The following is a 27,820-nucleotide window of genomic DNA, read 5'->3' as shown; positions in this document are numbered from 1 at the left end:
CGAAAAGAGTTTGTCAACTTTTGTGCATTACTAAATTATATAATATATCAGTTTTTAGTTCAACAAAAAGTACTCTAGTTTTGACTTTCAGAAACGTCTCACGAACCCCCTGGGATGGACTCACGCACCCCCTGGGGGTTCATGCACCCCAGTTAGGGAACCCCGGTACTAGAGCAACAGTCCGAAAACCACTGGGCGCGACTCAAAAGTGGGTCGTGGGATATTTCTATTCATCAGAAAATTTATCTACAGTTTTCAGGGCTTGCTAACAGATCGTTTCAGATCCCTCATCTTATGAACCACCTGTTAAGAATGCTTATATGTTAGCTTCACAAAAGTTTCAATTCGATCCTGTACTTTAACACACCAAAGCAAGAAAGAAGAAGTTTCTTTGCCTCTCATACTACTAGAGTGTAAAGTCAGACAATGCTATATGTTCCCAATAAACTTTGCAATAATCTTCTGTCCGATCGATTATGGACATTATTTAGTCAAATAAAAAACAAAATTGACGTAATGGATGCTTTTCTAAAGGCGTGTCGGACGTACTCAACCACTTCACATATAAATGTTGGAAATGGTCCAAAACTAAGTATCTTCATTCTTAACTTATACTCTCTCCAAAAACACATCTTCATTTCATGGACTGTTTAATAGCGAATTAACTTGTTCAGACGATGGACTGATTTTACGATGATGTCTTGTTGTTTTCCATTTGCTCGTAAGTGCCGGTGCACGAGAACTACTTAAAATTGTCTCTTCTCCTGTTTAATGATGTCAGTCGATAAAATGAAAGAAGTGAGTTCTCCTCCGTTTATTAGTCTTAATTCCTGTGACGTAAGTGAAAAGTCGAAGGTACGTCGAGGATGGTTGCATCGCTAAGTCTGTAACGGCTGAACTTTGGCACATTTAGAAATGAAAATCTCTGTCGGTAGATGTTAAGTGTAGCGGAGGGAGATACGGTGCCCTTGTTTTACATGAAAGTGTTTTGAATGTCAAAATTGTAGGAATTTATTTTATATTTTTAAACTCCCCATCTTGCTCATTTCCTCTGACTACCCTGTCATAGTTAAGTGAAAGTAAGAATAACATACAAGGCATACGCAAGTTGAAATATTTGGAAGTGTGAGTAGAATGTGACAGACGATTTTTCTTCTTCGAATACCAGTCATTGAACTGGAACTTGTGTCAGAGTGTATTCTGTAGCGTGTACTTTACGGTGAAGACAAGGTTCTTAAATTAGTGCATTCATTCATGAACAATAATTTACGAAAGCCTGGTGGGAAGGACTGACGTGTCCGCTCAATTAGGGAAGGTCGATGGCTTCACGGTGCATCTTATGTGACTATATTCTACACAGTAAGACTGGCTATTCTGGAGTCTAAAAATGTTTTTTCAAAAACTTCTTACAGTGACATAATTGGTTGGTGTCTACAAGTGAATATGATATGTCTTTAATGGACGAGTGAGTCGCAACTCTCCGATCATACCACCTCTGACAGAATGTTTTGAAAACCTTAATGCACTCGTTCTACATCAATCAGCTAGTTGTGTGGAAAATGTTCACCTCAAAAAAATCACACAGCCAAATGGACATGCTAGGTCGTACAATGTCATCATTAGGTTGTGAGTGTTTGGATCATTTAGAGGGGGGGGGGGTGAGGGGTACCTTGGAAGTAAATCACCTTTTCTCATTTCTGCCAAGGTACATATGCTTCGTGATAACGAGACTGGAGAGAAATCTGCCCGATGTTGCAGTAAATAAGTAAAAGTCAATTACGCAAAGAGCTCTTTCTAGTGCTCTGAGGTATTTAAAAAAATCGTAGCTTAACCAGAGTCAGTTTTACAGTTCTTGCCAAGTAATGCGGCAGTTATTCAAAAAGATAAAAACCTAGCACCTCACTCTTGTCTGGGAGTTTCATTCCATGGAAAGGAAATGTTTTAAAGGAGAGAAACTTTGTAACATTATATATAGCTACTTTAATGGTTACTTCTTGATGTATTTGGTCTTTTCGTCAGAGATATTTTGAGAATTGAAAATAAATAAGGGCTGAATGTTTAAACAAGGAAAATTTGATGTATCCCATGGTGAAGTAGAGGGGTTTGCAGGGGGTGAAAAATCAGAAAATTGCTTCTAGAGACGTGGTCTGGAAACAGTAGTTTGTGGTTGTTTGCTAATTTGCATAACCATTACCGGTGAACAGAGTGTCGTTCAAAGTTAAGGATGACAATGGACGAAATCAAGATTCCCTCGAAGTCATTTTGCACCGTTAGCAAATCATGGAGTACTTTTAATAAAAATTTCTGTTTGAAGCATTTTTGCATTGATAAATGTGATATATTTTGTTCATAAATACCAGAAATGAGAACAGCAGTACCTGTAATCCGGTCATGCTTAATTTTCTTGAACCAGTCAATATTTTGAAAACAATAAAAAAAATTGGGCTCTTCATCATATTTAATACAAAATGAGATATTACACTGACCACTTAATATATTATTAAACTTTTGGCCCTATTTTGAAAAAATTTGCTGAGTTATAGCAATTGTTATTTTAATTAGCTCTACAGTTCTGTAGCTTCAATGCTTTTAACTAATTAATCAAGAGATATTTTCTCTCATGGTCATTAAGAAAGTGAGGGTATAGAGCAACTCAAATTCCATGAAAATTCAGAAAAGCACCTAACAGATATAAGTAGTGTGCTCTTTTTGTTAATTATTTTTCCCTTTTTGATAAAGGGCAAGTGCCATTTTGTTAATCGTAAACAAAATTGCAGTACAGAACACACAGATTGTTGATTTGTGAGGATGTTTTGAGGTAATTTTGAGGTGTACTTCCTCAAATCAAAGTCACACGTTCCATGTTGCTTGGACAATCCACGCCCAACACTGATTCAATCCTCTTCTGCCTATTCCCCCCCCCCCCCCACCCTCTACCCAGAAGAAAGATTGTTAAGGCAATGTTGAGGTGGGTATAAAATGTTCATGGATTGCTAATGCCCTCTAAACATTGATATGCGTCTCCACTAGACCCATGTCCCAGGAAAGGATTTAGTTCTAGGAGAGCTACTCTGTTTCTGAGAGCTACTCTGTCCAAAGGAACCGTTTGCCGCCCTATGAATCCAACTCTCGGCTGTGTACGCTACTTTCTTAGAACAGTCACAGGTTATGATCTCCCAGCATTGATTCCTAAATGAAGGATTGATCATGGAGTAGAGCAGTGGGTTAAGAACTGAGTTCATGTAAGGAATCACCCAGGTACAGAGGTAGACACCAAACGAAAGTCGCGAGTACGTCTGTGTCGTTATTGCAAAGAAAATTTCCAATATGGTCCTCGGCAACCAACACAGCGTATAGACGCATATTACGAGCAGAAGCCGTTTAGCTACCACATATCTGGTCTGGTGCATCAGCCGCCCGCGACCTAATTGAAACTTGGCTGTCCGGTTCCGTTTGGAAAGTAAGCAGAATATTCTGAGATAAGCTCCAATAATGATAGCCAGAGGTAAAAATAAGGTCAGCGTCGAGTTCCACATTACGAGGAAAACCCGGAGGGTGGTCCCTTGGCCCGGTACGTAGGAACAACCCGGCCCGTCGTAGTAGGCCACGGCCGGTATCGCGACCACGACGGAAAACAGCCATATGCAGAATAGGATCCGTTTGACCAGTTTCATCTGAATACCCATGTCGAACGGTTTACAGAGGGAGTAATAGCGGTCCACCGAGATACCGACTAAGATCCAACTGGAACACAGGAGCGTCTGCAGCCAAAAGACCATGGTGATCTTGCACTCCAGTCGGTTTATCTGACGGTCCATCATAACCACCTCCAAGTAGATGTGGGCCGGGATCAACGCCATGCACACCATCAAGTCAGTCATCGCCAAGCTGCACAGAAAATGATTGGCAGTCGATTGTTTGCGTCGCAGGTTTTTGAGGTAAACGGCGATTATTAACATATTCCCCAGGGATCCGACGACGACAAAAACGATCAGAAACGTCAGATCCAGGAATGATTGGAAGGTTTTAGGAAGGGGAAAGTTTAATACGTCTTCGGCTGTTAGATTCCATGTGTACTGGTCAACAGGTATTGTTATTTCTTGTATGGGCTCCATTCTGTTGCTTGTAGTAGTTTCTTAAACCAGTCACTTTGTTCATTTAGCTCCCTGTTTACAAAACCATTGGCATTATTCACACATCATTGGTTATGACTGGTTACTGTGGAGACCAAAAATATACCATTGGGTTTTCAGTGTTGCAATGTAAATACTATTTCATTTGATTCTTCGTTCACATGATCATTTTGTTCCATATCTTTGGACGTATTGCTCACTTTTCATTTGTTACGTGAATAGGTCGTTCACTTTTTCCAGTGTCATTAAACATCTGGCAGCATCTCGTTCAATTATTGCTACCGATGATTCGAACCGAATCATTGAAGGTCCCCTGTCATACACGTGCAGAATGCAGCTTTTCTGTCATCTCAATTGTCCGAATGGCCTCCTTCAGTGTTTCATTGACGAAGCTCAGACACCATTTGTCATGTTCAGGTCGTTCCCAAGATCGTTGTTCCTCTCAACAGAGTTTGGCCTGGACGGATAAGCCAAGCAATTAAATGACCTGTAGAGAAAAAAGAGAAATGAGAGCTTAAGCCTGGTATATTTACGTAATCATCAGTGAACATCGTTACTGAGAAGTTTATATCCGATCCATCTACCTCCGACAAGGAAGTACCTGGTTGGTATATTTAGCTTACGTTCTCAGGTGACAGCTACTGTGATAACTTTAATCCCTTTTGGAATGTATGTTCATGTCAAGTTTGATGATTACTTGTTCACATAGCAACAAATCACGTGGACAGGCTTTATGTAACGTGGCTTTTAATTGGTTGGAGGATCATAAACTTCCCTTACCTGTGCAGTGGATGCTTTACCAGTTGTAGTTCTTTCAAATTAATTTGATCACACCTTAGCATAATTACAAGTCATTTTAGTTGCATCATTTCTCATGCTTAGCAATTGAAATTTGATGTCAAAGAAAATATCAAAGAAATTTGATGTCCAATCAAAGCTATTCCCCAAAATAAAATGGACATATTTATTGGTTTTAAATTGGATGCGATGCTGGACGAGAGTCTTATACCTTGGCAGCAGAGCAAAGCGAGAGATTATTATTATTTTCTATATTTTTGATTTTTTGTCTGAAGCTTAAGACTTTTGTTCCTCTTTACAGCATTGTTCAAAATGACAGACCCGATCATAAAAAAAAAATCATAAATGTTTACACCAACAAGTAAAATTTGCTTCCTTTTTATTTGTCAATGCTCTTTTTGTGAGAGATGCTTTTAAGAGTTTGTATTTTGCAAAGGCCAAGTAAAGTGATATCATACAACAGATGGGCTATACAATCTTTTTCGCATTGATTGTCCCATTTGTCTTTATGTTTGACCATTACGCAAATCGTGTCCCGAATATGAGACGATAAAATTCTTTGATAATATTTACATTCTTGAGTGCATAGGTACGTAGAAGTACGTAGACCGAACTTATGTAAACACGACAATGTTCTCATATTTGAAGGACAAAATAATACAATATTATAAAAAGTAAACTCAGTTTCTTTTGGAATGGGAACATCTGGCCTAAAGTTATCACAATACACAGACAAATGTCATGGAATTATGGCAAATATCAATCCAAATCAAACCAATATTTGTAGATATAAACTGGTTGTTGTCAAGTGACATTTTCAGATTTGGTTGGAAAATTGTTTTTTGAATGTCAATCACTCAAAGTAGTTGCATTTTTTGTGTCAAATTTATCACAAACTTGTGGTATCATGCAGGACTGGTGAAAGGAATGAAGATATTAAAGGTACATTAAAAATAGTCTCATACATGCCAGTTAGTGATTGATATTCTTAGTTATTTCTCAAAGGTATTAACTGCAAAGTTTGCTATGAACATCTTTTAGATTTGGATTGCAAAATTACCCATAGTGCATCACATTTCCGTGATATGTTGTACAGGATAATGTATTATTCACTGGATACTTCCATGGATTTGTTTATATGTTTACTATCGTAGAATTGATACTTCAATACATGTATACATTCATAGAAGTTATAATTCCTTATATATCACTTTATATGTGTTTACTTTCAGAGAAGTGTTACTGCCCATATATCACTTATGTGTACAAATTTGGTCATAATTAAATGGTTTATCTGTGGTTTTCAATACATAACTAGTAAGACATTTATAGTTATGATGCAAATAATGAGTTAAACATCTTTTTTACAATTTATTAATGCTCTGATGAGCAGCTTAAATTGGTATATATGAGAGTTACATCAGTTCTACAGAAACATGCTTGCGAGGGCAAAAATCTTTCTTCTTTCAATGAGTCCATGTTAAATAACATAAGAAACTATTGACATGTATGTATTAAAAGTGTTCAGTCTAAAACTCTTTAACCCCCCCCCCCCCCGGACCCTGTTGACCTTGAAATGCACAAAATATTGGTAAAATGTGATTTTTGAGGGCGATGTTCACAGACATTGTTGGGCATATGACCCTGAAAATACAGTTTATTGGTAGTCCTTATGCTAGTGTACCACCCTCTTAATTGTTAAGCACCTGTAAGCTAAAGCCAAGAAGTTAAGGCCCCTATCTCATTTTCTGCCATTTTAAACTACTTGTTACGAAAAAATTTAGACTGTAAATTTTCCTGAAAATTAGCTAAATCAGAAGACTGCTCACATGTCTTCCACAATATCTGCAAAATCAGACATAAAATACTTTACATTTATGCAAAAGATGCCTCCAAAGTTAGGGCTCTTAAAATGCAACCTGGATTTGGTTGCTAGGCATGGCCTTTTCCTAGCAACCAAAAGTTTTTTGGCCCAATTTCATCCTTTGAGACATGTGGCATATCAATTTCAGGCAATTCTGATGTGGAATTGACCCAAAAATCTGTTGATTTGGCCTGGATTGACCCATATATGCTGTCATGGGGGTAGTACTTCATGATTATTAACAGTAATTAAAATTGTATTTTTAGGTTCAGTAAGTGTCAAGCAATCACATTTGAAAATTGCAAAATATATGAGAAATATAGATATCAGGCTTCTATTACATATTAACCAAGTATTATAATTTTTGATGTTGATGTCCTGTCATGACCCCTTTTTGAAAAGTAACAGGCTTTTCTAAAGAGATTAAAAGATGTTGATGCTGCATATCCTCTAAGAGCACTGGTTTGTGTCAGATGAAATATTTTTGACACATCTGGTTAATTTAGTAATACTGAAAGAACCACATATCCAATTATAGAACCTTCATGTATAACAGATTAATGCCTCGTCCCATTCAATGTCACATACAAAATTGATAGGCAACTAACGGTTGAATCAGGAACTTGATCAGAATCTTAAGGTTATCTATTTCTTTTTGGAAGTAATTTTTATCAGTTGCAGAAAGGTTGAGACGGGTCTTCATATTTTTTTTTATGTCAATGACGGCGGAGACAAGTCTCATCACATAATTATTTTTTTAATTATGTCTATCACGACCTGAGGGTGCTCTACATCACAGACCATATATATCGGCATTTTCACTGGATTATATCAGAGTAAAAAATGGTTTATATATATTTAAAGTCTTAATGTGTGGGTATTAACCAAACTTATTCATCTTTCCTGATTTATATTGAATATCAAACCAATATTTTCGAACCGAGTGATACAGAAGCTTGTGATGAACCCTTTCCTTTAACACCTAAGAAGAAAATTTTCCGTTTGTTAGCTGTTATGGATGTTTTATTAATTTTTGTCTTACTCCAGGAGAATTAAGACTTAAGTAAGTCTAAAGATGATGTCATAGACCCAGAAACGACTATTGTTTTCATTTAAAGGTTCTCCCCCCCTGTTTAACTTGTTTGTTATTATTGTTAAAGGTGCTGCATAAACATATTGTTGTGCTAGCCTTTTGTAGTTTTCCAAATAATTCTATGGGTGTTGAAAAAACAAACTGTAATGAATGAAGCAAAGAATTTATAAAAGAAGGAAGGAAGGAAGGACAGAAAGAAATATGAAAACATTTCATCTGCTAATAAATGACACCAGGACATGACACATTGACATAATTGAGGCAAGCTCTGATGTACTGTGATGTTTGAGCCATGACATCTCCCAAATTATGGAACAACATTTTTCTTTTAATTCGGTTCTGGAATGGATGAGCATAACAAACATTTGCTGTCATATATCTCAGATCAAATATGGTGTGTGGAATTGCACCTCCTTTAACTTGACTGTGTAACATCATTGGAAAACCAGCTTACTTTGCCATGAGTTCAAATTGTGACATAATTTCCTTAAGTAAAGTTTAAATATTTATGAAAGATGAAAAGTAAACCAAACCAGGATCTTCAATTTATGTGATAGAGATACTTCTGACGAATAACTCCATTGAAAAAAAAAAAAATCAACTTGTCCAATTAATTTGTGAGATAACACGGACATGGTCTTGTAGACCTCTATAACAGGGAGCTGCCATATATCTCAATGTTTGATTTGCTACTGTGACCTCAAACTGTTCCTTTGATATTTTGGTGTGTTTGTAGAGTGTTAACATTCGTCTTGTACTTAATACATGACTTTCTCAGATTTGGTCATTAATTTTTCAAAGATTTGTAGGGTTCTATATTATATGAGTTTGCCAAACTATCACTGATTAAAATTTGATAATTTTCATAGCGGGAACCTAGCCTGTGATATATATCCCAGAATATGTATAATTTCAATTTAGCAATCAGTGCTGAAGTCTTCGACAGCTGCTTCAAGACTGCAGACATCATCAATGTTGTGATGCTACAGGTTTTATAACGAGTTGTTCAATCAACACTATGTAATTGTTTAAGCATTGGCCTGTATAAAGTAGTTATACCTCAACAAGCCTCCATCAACAGCTTGCTATGTGCGTGGGGTACCTCGATGTTCCTACCCCATTGAAACCTTTAGTTCATTCTATATAGTAGTGCTGTACTTTGAAGTTCATTTCTTTCACTGTTATAATCCTAATGTTTAAATATTAGCCTCCCTGTTCAATCATTCTGTTCATGCATGTGGAAAAAACTGCTATAAAAAGTTGACCTTTTTGTGTACTATTCTGCACCGCATTGCAAATATAGCTGTGGTAAATATGTACACATGTTGTCCACAATGAAAATTTGGTATTACCTTTTACTTTGAGGTAGCTCTTAGTTGATAGATTTTACTCTGAATTTGAATGCGATTTCATGCCAAAACAGTTAAGGTTAGAATCTGAGAATATTAAGGCTTAAACATAGTTTCATAAATAAGTTTTATATTAAGTTTCATATCAAGTTTGAAAGTTTAATATATATCAAGTTTTAAAGTTTCATATGATTATGCTTTGAGGTTTCATATTAAGTATGGTTTCCACTGATCTATCTATTTGTTATAATTCTGGCCTGAGTCTTTAAATACAGTAGATGGTCATGTATCTCTAGCAAAGTATTATTAAAAGCATAATTTCTTGTATACAAAATCTGGGCCCAATATTGATTTTCTTCTAAGGAAATTTGATGTTTATCTTGTATGCTGTTCAAATCTTTACAAATTATGGTATTAATTCAACCCTAGTTTTCAGAAAGGACTCAATTCTTACCAATCCCATGCATACATTTTATGACTTCAAGTCCATCGTAACCTTAGCAAGATAAACCTCAAGCCTGAAAAGCATTCTCCTTTAATCTGTTTATGCTGTTAATCCCTTTGTGCTACTAATGTGTACCACTAATCCATCTATTGTACTTGAGAATGACAGCGGTCTTGGAATAATTTGGATAATGGTCAAAACCTTGAGGAAATTACTCTTTGCATTTTCAGAATTCTAAAACCCTGGGACTCATATTCGGGACCTTTGTTTACGATACTCCATCCATCTCTAAGTTTACTAAATCAAGATAAGCCTACAAATCCATGTGTATCTTAATTGTGGTGGTAGAAAAGGTGCTATAACATCTCAATCTTGATCACTCCCACAGACTCATCAACTTGACTCAGACCACATGTGTAAAACATATATACTGCTAACTAGAAAGGAATCTTTCTCAATCAGTTTACCAAGTTTTATCTATCTACTTTAGATACCAGTGGAATAATTTGGATGGACAAAACCTCTCCTAGGATATTAGTCTGGAATGTCTTTAACAATTACAGTTTCTTAAAACTATGGGCCCAATATCTGGTGACCTTGTGTAATAGTCCAAGTATAACCGATATAGTCCTATGAAATCATGTAGTGTAACCATAGTAACATCAAGGTGCTATGACATATTCATCTTGATTGATCTCACAGTTTCATCGACTTATCAAACTACGGGGTAAAACATTCCATATATAATTGCTAGAAGCTAATTGTTCTGTATTTTAGTGCATCACTTATCCATCTTCTTGAGACGATAGTGGTCCAAGAATAACTTTGGACGGTCAAATCCCCCAGGAAAGGACTAAAAGTTACAACTTCTGACAATGCTTTGTTTCTATGTATTAAAGGCCTTTACTGACAGATTTAAAGTGACGTCCATACATATACCATGTATCCCAGTACAAGCCTTGCAGGACCTTTCATTATTGATAATTTTTTGGAGATACCTTAAGCTCGTCATAACAGACCAATTCTTTAATGATCCAAAACTGATATACAAAGCCAAACTGACATCTCTGTTAGAAGGGTTTGTCAATTTAAACCAGGGGGACACTCATCCTCTCATCAATGTCATAAGTTATTAGTTTGTTTTGAGGTTTGCTAGCTGGTAATCGTGCCGTGTCGGTTTATCGCTAATCCATCTATTTGAGATGAAGAGGGTATCCGATTGACATTTGATGCTTAATATTCCTCAGGTGACTGACCTTACTATGATGTATTATTTATCCTGAAATCATATCTAAGAGCCTCATAATTGTTGATGAGAGTACTTTTAAGATATCTTCTTCCCCAAATTGAAATCACATTGATCGTTCATTGTTTTTTTCTCTTCACATTTTGCTTTACACCGTTGTGATGAAGGTGAAGGAATCAACGTCCCTTTCACATCTGAGAGTGGATGGAAGTGCAATATTTTTATTCCACTACCTCCTCCCCTCATCATTCCCGAACCCTTTCATACATTTATCCAGGGCTTTTAGCTTGTAAAGAGATAGACCTGTAAAATGGAGAACTCAAAGTTAAGAATCTAGAATAGAGAACTAAAAACTGGTGAATTATTAACTATTCTGAAAGAAACTAAAATCAAGTAAATTGTCCTTAGTATGGGCATCAGGAGGATAGATTTAAGAGGTGGGGTGGGGATCAATGGGGTAAGTGGATCATTGGGATAGGGTGATCAATGGGGTGGGTGGATCATTGGGATAGGGGGATCAATGGGATAAGTGGATCATTGGGCTAGGGGGATCAATGAGATATGAAGTCATTAATCTCACACTAATTATGTGAAGTACTATTGCAGTTGAGGAAGTTTCCTCAGTATATGCTGTCTAGTCAAGTTTTTGTAATATCTAGAAAAACAAAATTTTGTCTAGCTACTTTATTTACAAACAGACTGGTTACCTATCATGTGGCTCACAAACATCTTCATTGTTTCAATTGACCAATCTCTGTGTGTGTTTGTAAAATTTGTGCTCGATAAATCTCCATCAAAATTTCGCCAAGAAAATATCTTATATCCATTTTAAAAGATTAGATTCAGCTGGTTATCCACTTGTCACTGTTAAACACTTATCTTCTCTACACACTATGCAGCCAATTTTAGTATCTAACAATTTGTTAATTTCTTTTTTCATTTTACCTCTCTTAGTGAGTCTAGTCTGTTTTCAATTGGATTTATTCAGTCAACAGGTAGCCATTAGTTTGGTTAATTTTAGATCTGGCAGTTGATCCAAAGTTAGACAGGTTTCAAAAGTACAACGCTCGTCTTGAATCATGGCATGCCATTTTTCTTCTCATTTCGCAGGGTTAAGAGATTTAAGTAATAGTGAGTGATGACAGAGAAAATTTAAAAACAAAGTAATATGCCCTATTTTCTTATGGTTTATGACTTATAGGTTTGAATTTTTACTTCATGGGTCTTTTAATATATTAATCACTAAGTAAATATCTTTATGGCTTTAACAAGAAGCAAAATAAACTTGTTAATGGGGCAAAATCAGGTAAAGAAAATAACCTATTATTGGGGCAAACAGCAGAAGAAATATTACCTGGTATTGTGGCAACAGCAGAATGAAAATATCCAATATATCAGCAGGACGGATTTTTAATAATTAGATCAATTTGTTCTGTCCATATGTATGATGAGTGAAATTGAAGCTCCTAGCTGTAGGTCAATGGGCTGCATATAAACTTAACTCCCACTGTCCATTATAAGATTAGAAATAACTTTTGTGTTGTTTGTTATAAACTCTGAGAAGTTTGTCATGGCCCAAAGCAAAAATTAAAGAGGTGTTGAGTGGGTTGTTATGATCTCATGACTATTTCTGTGTGTGGAAAAAAAAAGAAGACTAGGTCCTTCTATAAAAAATGCTTAAGGCCTGTACTGTATAGACTAAGTGTTAAAGGAGTGCCTCACAACAGAAAGTGAAAAAATGTCAGAATCCAACTCAATATTGTAACTGGAAATAATTTGGTAATATCAGGAAAAATCAGTTGCTCTTTCCTTATGGTTGTGTGTGATATATGTTTAATAGCAACATAAGTTTTACTGATAGGATATCGTGAGGTATTTATATAATGTATGTATGAAAAATTAGTGAGTGACAAACCAACCTAGCATTAATGATCATATATGTACCATATGGCAATCAATTAAAACACTACAAACAAGGATGGTATTCCATGACCGACACTGACCATACAGCAATGTTTGACGTAAACGCAGAGAAGGCATGAGCCAGTGTGCCCTCGTAAACGAATGATAATGGCATCTGATGATTTTCATTAATACCTTTAAATAAGCATGCAAACAGTTTCGGGAGGGGGATCATCCTTCTCAATTAGGTAACTCAATCTGGAGAGTAGGCTAGCCTTATGTTAGTTTTGCTATTGCAAGTATGTTGTGTGATATGTTAATGCACTAGTGAGAAAAATCATTTTTAATTAAGTTATTGTAAGAGTAAGAATAACTTTATTGATCCCTAAAAGGAAACTACAGTGCTCGCAAGGCAATAAAACATAAAGGAGTAAGAAGTCAAACTTAAAAGAAGGAAAGCAAAGCAGCAGGCTGTGCAGAAAAGGCAAGAAGGTCAACCCAATGTTTAAAATTAATTGGTAAAGTACAAATGCAAGTGACTATTGAAGGTGAAAGCCCACATTTACAACACTTTTGCAGAAGTGTTTGTGTCATATTAATATGTGCTACTTGATTCAAAAGCACTCTGTTAAGTCCCCCACGTCTTGCAAAAATTTATGTCCCATTTCTTATAAGTGGCAAAAATTAAGAGTCATACCCAGAAGGCTTTGTTGAAATTATTGACCAAATGCAAAAACCCTCTTTTAAATATATTTGGCAATCTATAACCAACTCTGAATATTGTCGACTGTTTTCACCTGTGAGGGCCTCCTTAAGATTTACAACAATGCTGTCTATTTTGAAAAATTTTGCAGCTCCAAGCGACGTCTTCTGATTAACATATCAGTACTCTGTTGACGTACATAAATGGATGCATTTTATTTGATTTATTTGACAATATATGACAATTTGGTGTTAATCATTCATGGCTGGTCTTTTTGGCAGTGGTCTTTGAAAAGTTAACGATGCCGACGGTAAAACTATATTCAGATTGATGTACAGCACATCCGTGCAGTTGACAACAACCAAAGAACACAAATTGTATTATAAACATGGATAATTTTGTATCCACTTTGTAATTTTATTATTTATTCTCACATCAGTGACTTGCCCCCACCCCCCTCCCCTCCCCTCCCCTCCCCCCGCCCACGATTATATCATGTCATTGACCCAGGTAGTCGCTCAGTGGATTGACGAGGGACGTTGTTATTGTTAGCTCAAAGTACGGAGCTTAAAGACAACTCATGATTGAGAGTGTCAAATTGGAGTGATAAATACTGTTTACCGATGTGTGTACAACGCAAACAGGAAACGGACTGCCTACCCAGTTGCTACTAAACAAGAATGACTAATTGATGTCATTTATGTTTCAGGAGGTGATGTAAATGTAACTAATTACCACTCTTGATATCCTTCTCATATGTAATCCTCGCGATGTAAAACCGTCGGTCGGATTATCGGATATATCCGAGGCCTACGTGGTTATTTAAGTCACATTGTCCATGGAGATAAATATGCAGAGTAACATTAATATTTAGTGGCTGATTTGGATGTTATTGCTGTCATTGGTTGGTTTAGCTCCATAAGATTATTAAAGGCATTGAAGACTCGCCCCAAACCACGTGCGGCCATCTGAAAAAGTTAACTTTCTGTTGCTTGCAAGTGACGTTTTGTTCGTGTCGCTACAAAATGCAGACAGTAATGAAACGTGATACCCTTCTTATCTTTAGCTGGACCTAAGATGTCCATTCGCTGTATCGTTTATACACTGTGCTGTGGGTATTGACCGCAGCTGTGACTGTACACTAGTGTCTAATTACCGACCGTAGCAAGCTGTGTGTGTATTTTCTGGGATCGATGGTGGTGTCTAACACTTCTGTTACACCTCATTCGAAACTTGGTCAGATTACCGGCATAAGACGTTTCTTTTTGCGCGAGTCTTCACAACCTTTAATGCAAGCTGGTTATTTACCTTTGATTTATGCACCATAGAATACGGAGATCCAACCTATTTTGCCAGCAGCTGTCTATAAATGATAATTTCTTTCTAATCTTTACAATTTTGTCCATGTCACTGATGGAGGGCAAGGTACCCTGAGGATATTTTACCTAAAAGATGTATGAATATTGTCTAAATTAGACATTCTTAATGTACAGGAATAAATGGGATGTAAAGAATGGATAGAAGGACTACTGCAGCCAGTCCTGGAATATCCGGCTATATTCAAGTTTACTAGCTAGTTGCATCTGGATTTTTTCATTTTTCTACTTGATGTGCAAAATTAATGTTGCCTTTGGATTTATGCCAGGAAAATGCAATTGGGAATTTGGTTTTAGCCAGTAGACGTTTTATACACTGGCATTTGTTTAACATGTGGCTGAAAATTGTGAAATTTTAGGCCTGGAGGCACATAGCCTAATGGGGTCTAAGGCTTCATTGTAAGGGTTTGTATTCGACAGAAAATGCATCATTTCCATAAAGGAATGCATTATCCTTCACAAACCAAAAACTTTCTTATGGATATTTACAATGTGGATACTAATTGTGGAAGAAAACTGAATATTCATCAAGAAAGGAGGGAGCGATGAAATTTGCATATATATACATATATGTATGAGTAACGTTATCGACCAATGACTGTGATAATACATATTCATAATTTTAAAGCTTGGAACTGGAAGATCTATGCGACCAATGACAAGGCTCTATAATATCTTAGAAGCAAATAAATAGGCGGGGTTTAAATCAACTCGATGTAACTTTCTCTTTGCATCCACTCTTCAGTACCTCAGAACTTGTTAATTTTGTCCCATCTCTATATATATGCCCTAAGTACATGATCCATACATGTATACGAGTCTACAGACTTCTTATGATGATTAACTGACAGCATTCTATACTAGGGACCAGACTAAATTAAAGCGTCGATGCTGCGATGTGTTTGCACAGCACAGATAAAACGACATTGATCGAGCCTTAGTTTTCCCTCATGTTATTTGTCGAGCGGGTTGTTCATAACTATTCAGGAAGTTTGACGAAGATAAATTCTTTTCCCAGAAATTAACTAACTTTTATCTTTCTGTAACCACATACGCGGTGATAACTGTAGTATGAGATGAAAGGAAAAGTATTTTCGTGCGCCGTATTTATGGAACATCCCAAAAAATTATCTCCAGTTTCATTAATGTGAGTTGTCTCAAAAATAATCAATTGATCCATGTGTTCTTGTAGAGGGAAGTTTTTTAGAATTTAGTGATACTTGGTGATCGTGTGATGACGTAGTGCATTGCATGTTTGCAACTCGCAATGTATATAACCTTCATCTGAGTTGATTTTGTGGCGATCTGGTGGAGGTATTTTCGTATAACTTATTATAAAAATTAAGAAACATATTTCCATTATTGGTTCATGATAAATCAGACCAGGTATGGTAAAAATCGTTAGACACAAAGTTTTAAAAAATTGAAAATTACTTTATAAATTTGTGAGACTCAAACTTATCAGGAAAGGATAAAAGGGTTAAATACCTTATTATCAGAGTTGCAGATGACAGAAGTGTTTCTCACGCTGCCATTCGTACAAAAAAATTGCATCAAAGCTTGAATATTTAATAAGCAATTTCTTGGCAACTTATAGGGAACATTGAATATAATAATTGGTTTGGCAATCACTTGTACTGTAGTAAGAGAGACTTTAAAGGTTGTTTTAGTCAGGTAACCTTTGCAGCTCTCCATGACCTTTGACCCTGCATGTACCATCTCCTCACCTTCCTAGGAAGGACAATCTTTTGTAAAGGATTTAAGAAACTTGTAGAAACAATTTCCAAACTTTTTTGGGAAAATAGACAATTTATTACTATCAGAAATCTGAATGGCCACACGGAGTACCCAGGGCTGAATAAATCCACAGTCCACTCCCTTGGCAGGCGCGTAGCCAAGGGGGGGTGAATGGGGCAGGCGCCCCACCCCTTGAGGAAATTTTTAAATTTTTTTTTAATGTTTTTATGATATCGCTAGTATTTTCAAAAGAAAAATGCTAAGATGCAACTTACAAGGCCTGGGAAGTGCCATTTCCTGTGATCTGGGAGGCATTTTCAGCCAAAATTTTCTTGTACGCTTCGTGCCAACCATGGTGGCGCTTGTTAGATAGTTTGCAATGCCGAATCTACAGTTTCGCCCCTCCCTTGGCAAATTCCTGGCTACGCGCCTGGGTGTGATAATTTCTATTTCCAATAAGTTCTTTGTTTGAACCATCAAATAATAATTGAAGAATGAGGTTTGGACAACACTGAGTTCTACATATATTATAATCGAATTAATTATACTTTACTACAGTACCTAGCATAAAACAACTGATTTTTGTCACTGTACCTCTCTCACACCCTCAACCAACCCCTCACCCATGTTCTCTCTAGTTCATTGCCCTCTTCTTTCAGAATCTAGTACCATTCAGAAGTATTCTTAGTAAATACTTCTTTTTCTGTAATTTTAAGGTTCTAGTATTTCCTTGTGTCTTCCTTTCCATTTCCCTCTTACTTCATTCGACTGTTAAATCCTTTGCCCTCCTATGTCCCTCCAATTTGTCTAAATGATAATCTTAATACGTCATCGATACACTACACGAATATCTTGAAGGTGGAACGGGATGTAATTTGTAACAACTCAGCAGAAGCATCTCTCAAGTAATTGATACTTTGGTGATCGAATCTTCTCTTCTGAATCTTTCATTGGTTTTTGTTGTTCTATCTTTGCACCTGTGCTAACATTTTAATTGTGTTTGAGAGGAAGTACGTATGGCTTTACCAAATCCTTTTAAAGTCTCTTGTCATGGAGATGGTAGGGTACTATTGGGTATGGTATCGGGTTTAGTATCGTATGTATGAGAGGTATTGATGGGGTCACCCAAACTTTCTTACTACCTAGGAGGAAATTCCTCATGCTAATGATTAAGTGAATTTTGATATTTTCTTGACCAAGCTAAGAAAATGAATTTAATAAAGAATGTTTCAAGAACTTTCGACTAAGTATAGTTTAAAATATTAAACAGTAATTTGTTAATTTAGAACAGTAGTGAATGTTTTTGTCAAAGGATTAAATTTTGGGTTGATGCAGCTTCGGGGAAAAAAGTGTCAATCATTAACAAAAAGAGGAAATGAAGTAGGAAGAACAAAGGAAATATGAAAATAAACAAACAAACAATTATGTTGAAGAATGTAACATGAATGTAACATAAGGCTTCAATTTGTTCCCATATTATACAAAGCTCTGCTATGGTGTATAAGCACACAGACTCTGCTATGCCACCTTGAAAGCAGGCGCGTAGCCAAGGGGGGGGGGGCAAAAGGGTAGCTGTCCCCCCTTGAGCATATTTTTTAATTTTTTTTTTAATGTTTTTATGATATCGCTAGTATTTTCAAAAGAGAAAATGCTAAGATGCAACTTACAAGGCCTGGGAAGTGCCATTTCCAGCGATCTGGGAGGCATTTTCAGCCAAAATTTTCTTGTACGCTTCGCGCCAACCATGGTGGCGCTACGCTTAGATAGTTTGCAAAGCCGAATCTACAGTTTCGCCCCTCTCTTGGCAAATTCCTGGCTACGCGCCTGCTTGAAAGAATTCTCCACTTTCTGCAGATCTATCCAGGCAGATGCTATGAATTTTAGGCCGAATAACGCAGGTTACAGTAAAAACTGTACTGTATGTGATATTAATACAATCACTATAAAGACAGTGGTAACCATTCTTATACAGTTGTTTCATGGAATCATGGAACATGGAATCTTCTAACGAACGATTTAAAGAGTTAATAGTCAGTCACATCCCTTTAAGAAGTGGTTACGTAAGGAAATAATAGCTAGATACTGACTACTACCAAATTATACCTGTATGTAATTACTATATAATGAACATTTAATTTGTATTTATATTTATGTATATGTCTTTATATATGTTTTCTTTTCTTTTCCTTCTTCAGGGAGTCTTCCACATTGTTAAGCTTTTAAGCTTTATGGAAGACTTCCCTCCACTTTGTACTTTTGTGGAAAAAACAAATAAATAAATAAAAATACAGTTGTTTCATCATAAATATTTAAATCTGTAAAGAAAATATTTTGCACATCCTTATAATCCTAAAAAAGCGCAAATTGACTATTCTTGTTAGTAATGGTAATAACATCTTATGCATGGAGCCTGTTAAGAGTTTTAATCGATCAAAAAAGGACAGTTTTAAGAACTACAAAGTGACTATGGTATATCATTTTTTAAGGCACCTCCGATAATTAAACTAATTGCTCTCCAGTGAGGCTGATCGTCTTCAGACTTTAAGATCTTGGTTTAAAAATTTAAGGAGCTTTGCTCGTAAATCACCAATTTTATTTCCATGTATGCAGTGTATGGTTTAAGGGTTCTTTATTCATTTAATATATTCTTTTCAAAGTGTTTGTAAGTGATATAAATTCACACAAAACAAAACTTTTGTTCCATCTTGTTGTTATGTCTTTACTTTATAAATGTGGCAATTAAAGAGAAGCAGATAGAGAGAAACCTTCAATATGCTTTATCTACTGCCATTAAGAGACAGAAAAACAAAGGAAGATTGTAATTGTTTAGCAAGTTTTCAAATTTTGAATGCAAAGGTGGTATTAAATTGTTTGCAAGTTTATCAGACACACACTTGCGACACATGATTTTGTACAAGAGAGAAGAGAAGTTCCGTGCGAATCAGTCGATGACAGTCGTTTTAGTATTATTTATGTGTGTTCTGTTCTCGTAATCCACTCAAACAGACACTTTAGTGAGATAGACCAGGTAAACATTCAACACACATACTAAACACAGCATCCTTGCCCAGAAGAAAAACTACTAAAAAGTATCACTACTCCTTAAAATATCACAAGTTTAGTTTTCTATCATTGATCATTTATGGACATATCCGGGAGATCGATCATTGATGGACATATCCGGGAAATTGATCATTTATGGACATATCCAGGGCATAAGTTTTGTGTTTTCCAAGTTTGTGTAGCTGTTTTGTATGCTCTAGATTTTGTCTCTTACAAAATAGTATGTTCCCTGTGTACAAAAAACTGCTATACGTTCAGTTTGTAAAAGCATCTTGCATTACCATTTTGCTATGAGGTACCACCAGATAAATTATTCCCCAATATCTACAAGACGTTTAACTCAGAAGCTCATTATTTTTCACCTTCGGCCTCATTTCTTTTTGAACAAATTAGATTTGAATAATTCACATGCAATATACCTACTCAACACACAAACTTATTATCATTAAGGTTAACATTTTTATAACATTATGAAAAATGAACAAACTTACCTGTCAGAAAACTCTAAAGTGAAAAATGGTTCCTTTAAACTAATTCCATATTCTCACTTCTTGTAATAATATTTTGATGTGATAAGTATACCTCTGAAGCCAAAGTAGATGATCCTCAGGTAAACTTTGCGAATTGCGCTAATCCGGATTTATACAACTTCCATTCAAAGTTTAAACTGATCTTCCCGTCATAAATTGAAAACATTTATTGAATCGCTCAAGAAACCGCCAGCTGGCGGCAGGCCTTAATTGAATTGGTCGTCACTAAAAGTCTCATTAAACCCAGGAGTCCCATTTTTTGTTTTTAATCCTTCAAACGATGACGAAGAAGTGATACCTCCACCTCTCGAGAATGTCTACTCGTTGTTTAAGAGAGAGCAAATGCTTGACTCAACAACAGTGAGAGGAAATTGTCAGTGCAGCTTGGCCTGATAGATGAATAATGGTAGTCTTGGATATTTTCTTGTGTGTTTAGAGCTAGAGAGCAAGCACACATCTCATAGGACAAAGGTCAGGACTACGAAAGTAAAACCTGCCGAGGAAACAGGAAATTCAGTAAGAGTAAACGGTAGAGCTCAATCAGAAAAAAAAGTTGTTGAAAGATTTTGTTTACTATCTGAGGCGATATTTTAGTTAGTTTTTGATACAAGAAGAGTTATAATATATTTCAAAGCAAAATTTGACACAATTTGTCATCTTGAAAAAGTCAATTTTAAAGCTGCCTGACATATAACTAGAATTTATAGCAGAGGAATTATCAATTAATGGGATAAATATTGAACTTAATGTCAAAGGTTTTCTGACAAAAAAAGTAAATTTTCTTTTAGAAAGGAAGAATTTTTTTGTAACAAATCTGACACAATTGAACACATTTTCATTTCATCAATTGGACTAAGATTTTTTCTTGATGGAAAATGTGACCAGCATACACATTAAGTTTAATGTACAATTCTGTAAATGAAATAGTTTGAGTAAAATATAGATATTTGATATCACAAACTATGTCACTGAAATTTGTTCAGTGTTATATAGCATACTCAGTTTGTGTAGTCAACTATCTTTAAACTTCTTTGTTCAAAGAAATTGATAATTAGGAAGATTGAAAATGGAACTTTTAATTAGTTGGTAAACTTTTTCGAACCAATATCAAAGAAAACATGTATAGTTTTAAATTGCTATAAAAGTCTTAGAACGTTAACATGATATTATTTCAACTCTACTTGTTAGATCATATTAACTAAAACTGCCATAAATTAGAGCAGTATCATACATGGTACTTTTCTAAACTGATGTTAAAAACCTTACCAGATATAAATGTGATTTCCTGGTGCAACTGCTAGTCCTTCAGTTAGGCGCTGCTCTAAGGTATAAATCCTTTCTCATACTCTCAAGCAATTGGCTAAGATGTTTTGTCGTGGTTGAACCAAATTCACAATCTTTGTACTACGGACACCTTTGTACTGATGGACACATTTTCAGAGCTTTTTCGTTGTTTGATTTGAATCATAGCAACTCCTACTGGTGGCTATATATATACATATATATGATTGACTCTTCTGTAATCTTCAGCAAGTGTTAACACTAGGTTTTAACAAGGATAAGCAATTGTTTCCTAAGGAAAATGTTTGCTCTATTAGAGGTACTTTAACACATGTGGGTTATATATGTCCAAGAACAATATTAAAGTGATACATTACCATCTTAGATTTATCACAGAATTATTTCTCTTGACATCAACTTGCAACAATTACAATGATGTGCATCTTTCTGGAATGAATATATATCATAATGGATGCTCAGAGACTGCAGAAATCTTGTAGGAAAGTCTTGAAGACGAAATATTTAATGCCATCGGTGCTGATTATTGTAGTAATTTTTACATGCTTATGTTTCAAGTAGTGTTTTACAGAAGGGAAAAACTGATGATAATGTATTTTTGAAAACTTGTAGTGCAGTTTTAGCGTGCTTTAAGTTGGGCCCATGCAGCTCCCATGACTTGTAATAGCCTCAATATGGTATCAAGTATAAATTACTTACTATAATATTAAGTTTTAAGTATTATTTTTCATCAGGGCAAGCTGCTATGTAGCAGCAATTCATTTATATGTTTGACATCCCTGAGAGAAAGTTACAAACAGTTTGAAGTAGTTAATCAACCGCTTTAATCGTGATCTGTCTTTGAGCTTATAGTGCCCAGGTGTTTGTTTATTGTGTTTATCCTACGCCCGAGCGTGATGACCGTGTCAACATCGTTCAACGGGCTTTACATGTGTAAGCCTTGATAAAATGATCGGCTAATGTGCTTAGAACTGTAGTCAAATCTCTCTTAGTGTTATTACAAGGGATGAGTAGGTTTCCATGGAATCGTCAGCATGGTGACCTTTAGTGGACAGATTTACCGAATCATTCACCTGATTAAAAAATTTGAAATTATTGTATTTAAAGATCATTTCTGTCAGTTTTTAAGTAATTTTAGTTAAGACATTGATTAATAATATTTATAATTCAAATTAATGTGCTTAGACAACTTTTAATTTTTTTTATATCCATGAGTGTTTAAGTTTGTTGCGGTTTGGATACATGGACTGCCCCCCGTAATTTATACTTTAGTTTTTAGGATTCATAGTTTCACTTGTGGTCTTTCTCTACGATTCTTGTAAAAAAAGGCGGGAGTCGGAGATGAAGCAGACGACATGATATAACATGCTCAAATTTTATTGAGGGGTATTGATGTGTGAGCCTCTTGGAGTACAGACCATAGACTGACATACAACAAGATGCATTATCATGTACAATGAGACACTGTTATGAAATTACAGTTAACTCAAAATACAGGTTTGTCATCGACAAACCAATAACACTACTGTAATTAAATATAAACACTAACGACAGCATCCCTAACCGCCTGAAATCAGAATAAAAGTTGAGACCGAAATAACAACAGTAATCCTGGATACAATGTAAACACAAAACAAAAGGTGTTCACTATCTGCTATGAGTAATCAAAATAAATGATCTAAATTTGTGTCCATTCCAACAAATCAAAACAGATATTTAACACTTAATTCAGTAGACCACTGTCAAGTTACCTAGTAACCAACCGCTCAAAAGTTATACAATTTGTAAATCCCCAATTTGGGACACAATTTTTTTGTTAAATACCTGTGCGCGTTTGAACTCTTTGTTTGCACCGAAAACCTGCCCCAAATCCACCCAGTTTAAATAGGCCTATGGTTTTAGATTATTTGTTATTCTCCTTGCAAACTTTTGGTGTTTCCTAATTTGTTATCAGTCGCTATCTTGGGAGTAAGATTGCTTCTGCAAAATTATGTTAATTATCCCAGGTGGAGAAATTTAATGGTAGATAATATATACAGTAATTGCATACATGTACATATACAGTAATTGCATACATGTCTACTGGTCTACTGGTGCTTGATTTAAAATTAAGTAGGGATGCAAGTTAGGGTATTTGCCAAATATGACTTTTTGTGTGTGTTTACTGTGAAATATTTCATGGCAAGGAATCACACACAATTTCAGACTCTGGGTATTGTAGGTATTATAATATAACTTCGTTTGGAACATGATTTTATTGAATTATTGCCACTCATGTTTTTTGTTTGTTCATAGAATACTGTTTTAATTCATTAATTCTTTCTTTGTTTTCATCTGCAGGGTTGGCTTCCATTTGTCATATTTTAAAATCTCAGGGGGTCATGTTTGCTGCTACCCTGGGAATGGTAGACATCAGCAGAGGTAGCAACTCTTTCTACCTGCTACAGCTGTTGAAGAGCGACAAATCAGAGAGGTAGATCATTACCAATTGACAAACTTGAAGTTGTAAACAGTACTCCAAACTATCAAAGGGGGGGGGGGAGGGTTGGAAGGGGGTGGGATGGTAGAGAGACCCTCATTTATCATCTTAATATTAAGAGATCAGCTGATATCTAATCTTTAAATCAACTTGAAATCAAGTCTTGGGTTCTGTTTCTGAGCACGATTTTGTAAGAGGCCACCTTGGTCCTATTTTCACCTCTCCCTCCCTCTCGTTCCCCACCCCCTCCATCCTTCCAAATATGGTGGACACGTGATGAAGTCAGAATATATATTTATCTACCTTTCAAAAACAATTTATCTGATTGCTTTGAGATGATGAAATGCCTGAAATTGCCAATTTACTCGGACAGTGACCAGTACAGATGCATTAAAAGGTTCATTAAGTATGAAGAGGTTGCTCTCCTTAGTAACTAACTTGTTTGTGAGAACCATGTGACGGATTGAGTGAATTTATTCCCCATGTCCCTCAAGTCTGGTTGAAACTCATTAGGCTCTGTGGACGAAAACTCCCCAGTCGTTAAAACTTGACTAAACACTTTTGTGTTTTCTTTGTTTTGAGATTTATTTTAAGTTTACCCCTCGAGATATAGTTGGTATGATGTGACCTCTTCACTTATCTGAACTGTCTTCGCAGATTACTTTGCGATAATTGACAGAAATTTTCTGACAAAATGGACAAAAATCTCATAACTGTATAGTTTATACGTTTAAGTTATTAGTAGTTTGACTATTTGAGTGGGACAAAATCAATTTATGAAATGCATATTTTTTTGGGTTGATGTTTGCTTTTATTTGGTATGAATGGAAGGATATCATTTTGCATTTGTGATAAAAATTATTTGTAGTGCAACGACTATCATATTTGGTTCCGTAAAACTGTTCCTGAAGGAATTGGGCTGACTTAATAACACCTACCTAAATATGTAATTTAATGATGCTGGGCTTTGAGAAAGCCAGAAGAAGGAGAAAACAAAAGGGCAAGAAAAGGTGAACACTTTTATGATAAGGGATGAACCATACGTTAAGGATCACACGTATACAAAAATGTAATTGGTGCAGGCTGGTACCAGACAGTGTTGTACAGAACATGAGTGAGGGGCGGAGGAAGAAAGAAAGATGAATGCATTTCTTATAGAACACATAAATGTAACAAAGACATTTCCACCTGTTCAAGTCCCTCCCTCCTCTCCATCACTCTCTTCCTTCTTCCCCCTCTCTTCCTCCCCCCTCCCCCTCCCCCTCCCCTCCCCCTCCCCCTCTATCTGCTCTCCTCTCATCCTTCCCCTCCCCATATCTATCCCCACCCCTTTCCTACCCCCTCCCCCTTTCCTACCCCCTACCACAGCAACTTTATATATTGGAAGCTTTGTTTTTCCATCAAGGACCAAAAGACTGTGACCGTGGTATCATTTGTGAGTATAATACTTTATTTCAGTAATTTTATTCTTTTCGTAAACAGTTATTACGTCTTCAGGAAGTGGGGGCGAGTAGGTACGACGATCGGAGGTAATAAACTAGAGAAGTTCGGCAATGATGTCACTGATGCCAAAAACCACTTCAAGGACTTGTATCTCGAGAAGACTGGCAACAAATTTGGAACAAAGAACTTTGTGAAGAGACCTCATAAGTTTTACCCGCTTGATATCGACTATGGAGAGGTCAGCCATCTAACTTTTATGCATTTAATTTTACCTTGACAAGCTTTCTTCAGTAGATGAGTATTTTTGTTTTAAATTTTATTATCTCTCTCATTCATCTTTATGATGAGAAATTATTCTTATACAGAACATCTAATACTACTGAGGATTACATGTACAGCGGTTTTTATTTGCATCTGTAGAAATGTGTGTGTTAAAGCCAAAAGGAAACTAAAAAGATTTCTCATGTTTATGTCGTCACGTCATCACATATTGAAAACGGGTGGGGGGATGCATAAATGAAGGTTTAAGTAAGGGGTGGGATAGTTGTTTATCAAATTTATCTCTACCAGATCTATTTATTGGTGATCGTGTGTCTTATTTGTATGTTAGTAAGTATGATTTGTATGTATGTATGTATTGTATTTTAGATCCTCCTGCAAGCAGGAACTCGCGAAGAAGCCATCATTGGCTTATCAAAGCTGCAAGCTGACCGAAGTCAGTCTCTTAGATTCATATTTAACGTCCATGATTATGAATTGTCAACAACTCTGTAACTGGACGACATACATTAATCTTGGAGTGACTCAAACTTGGGACCTTATGATTGAAAGGCACCGGCATAAACCACTGAGCTAACACTTCTTATTTAATGCTGTAATCAATCTCTTGCTTGTATTTACCTCTTTTTCTTGTTTGTATTTACTTAACTTGAAATTTAGCTTATTTCCCTACAAACGTCTGTGGCCATCCTTTATTTGCTATGAATATTTGAGCATCTTTTTTTCTTGATACCGGTCACAGGAGGAAGAGCAGCTGAAGAAAGCACAAAAAGACTCCGGGTCCAGCTCCAAACTAGCCAAACCGATTCAGGACCTGATAAAACTCATCTTTGACATCGAACAGTTAAAGAAGACCATGATGGAATTTGAGGTTAGTCAATTTGCATATTTATTTGGTGTGAGCCAAACCGATTGACCAAAAATTGACATCTTATCGCAAACTCTTTGGAAGCATCATACGTACAGTCAAGTAATCTCAAGAAATGGCCGGCCAAGGTTTTGACTTAAAGGGTGTGAAGACTTGCGCAAAAAGAAACGTCTAATGCCAGTAATCTGACCTAGTTTCGAATGAGGTGTAACAGAAGTGTTAAACACCACCATTGATCCCAAAAAATACACACACAGCTTGCTACCGTCGGTAATTAAACACTAGTGTACAATCAGTACATACAGCTGCGGTCAATACCCACAGCACAGTGAACAAGCGATACAGCTATGGACATCTCAGGTCCAGCTAAAGATAACAAGGTATCACGTTTCATTACTGTACTGTCTGCATTTTGTAGCGACACGAACAAAACGTCACTTGCAAGCAACGGAATGTTAACTTTTTCAGATGGCCGCACGCGGTTTGGGCGAGTCTTCTATGCCTTTAATACAACCTTTGAGGTGGTAACGTCATCCTCTTTTCATCCTTTTTTGCAGTTATCATTTTGCTCTTCTCTCTTGTAGATTGACATGGAGAAGATGCCTCTTGGGAAACTATCGAAAAAGCAGATCGAGAAAGCCTATTCAGTGTTGACTGAGCTGCAACAGGTACAACATTAAGTTTAAACGTCTTCACTGATTTACGCCAGTTTATAGCACAGGCAATTGTTAAGCATGAGGCTGCTTAAAATATGGTTCGTACCTGCTCATTGTTAACAGAACTGGAATAGGTGTTGCACTCCGGCTGATTCAATTGGCTTCATTTATGACAGGAGGTGGATTATGATTGAGTTTTGTGAAAAGACTTTGTAGGTTGTATGATTTCAAAACAGCCCAGAAATTTGATTTAAGGAAAAACAAAATTTCAAGCAAAAAATACATATTTTATGTAAAGTTGGCTTTGTTACTGTAAATAGAGAAGTTATAAATTCAGGACAATATATGAATATAGAGTTTTCAATCCTCTTCCGATGACTTGGCACTAAAACAGTATCGATCAATTTCACGTTCGTGACTCTCCCTCCGTTTGTACTTTCAAGAGACAACTTAAACATTTCTGTTTGATTCCTAGTTTCTCTTTTCCTTGGTTTCCTTTGTCTCTTTCCTACTTTTTAAAGTGCTTTGAAACGCTGTATGAAGCGCTATATAAATGT

The 27,820-nt window shown here is 36.1% G+C and overlaps 2 protein-coding genes across 3 annotated transcripts in view; one reads left to right on the top strand and one right to left on the bottom strand.

Annotated features, from left to right (window-relative positions):
• The window catches only part of LOC139971228 (poly [ADP-ribose] polymerase 1-like), a 58,067-nt gene that overhangs the window by 17,887 nt on the left and 12,360 nt on the right, over positions 1-27,820 (top strand). The window contains exons 13-16 of the mRNA XM_071977507.1: positions 23,879-24,011; positions 25,500-25,698; positions 26,482-26,610; positions 27,192-27,275. Of these exons, the coding sequence (XP_071833608.1) occupies positions 23,879-24,011; positions 25,500-25,698; positions 26,482-26,610; positions 27,192-27,275 (545 nt within the window). The remainder of the gene's footprint in view (positions 1-23,878; positions 24,012-25,499; positions 25,699-26,481; positions 26,611-27,191; positions 27,276-27,820) is intronic.
• On the bottom strand, positions 9-23,843 carry LOC139971235 (neuromedin-U receptor 2-like). Of its 2 annotated transcripts, XM_071977522.1 has the most exons (3): positions 21,506-23,843; positions 20,201-20,732; positions 9-4,620 (listed from the first exon to the last, which is right to left on the bottom strand). In XM_071977522.1, exon 3 carries the CDS (start codon positions 4,113-4,115, stop codon positions 3,027-3,029), a length of 1,089 nt encoding a protein of 362 aa, XP_071833623.1. In that variant the 5' UTR covers positions 4,116-4,620; positions 20,201-20,732; positions 21,506-23,843; the 3' UTR covers positions 9-3,026. The 2 variants fall into 2 exon arrangements, with proteins under 2 accessions (XP_071833623.1, XP_071833621.1); XM_071977520.1 differs by lacking the exon at positions 21,506-23,843 and having other exon boundaries at positions 20,201-21,004.

Source organism: Apostichopus japonicus, chromosome 8 (assembly GCF_037975245.1).
Source record: "Apostichopus japonicus isolate 1M-3 chromosome 8, ASM3797524v1, whole genome shotgun sequence".
In the NCBI taxonomy this organism is placed as follows: domain Eukaryota; kingdom Metazoa; phylum Echinodermata; class Holothuroidea; order Aspidochirotida; family Stichopodidae; genus Apostichopus; species Apostichopus japonicus.
This window is presented reverse-complemented; position numbering and strand designations above follow the sequence as displayed.

What these genes read in the sequence shown, in the direction of transcription:
- LOC139971235 (XM_071977522.1), bottom strand. Translation starts at nt 4,115, where the DNA reads ATGGAGCCCATACAAGAAATAACAATACCTGTTGACCAGTACACATGG.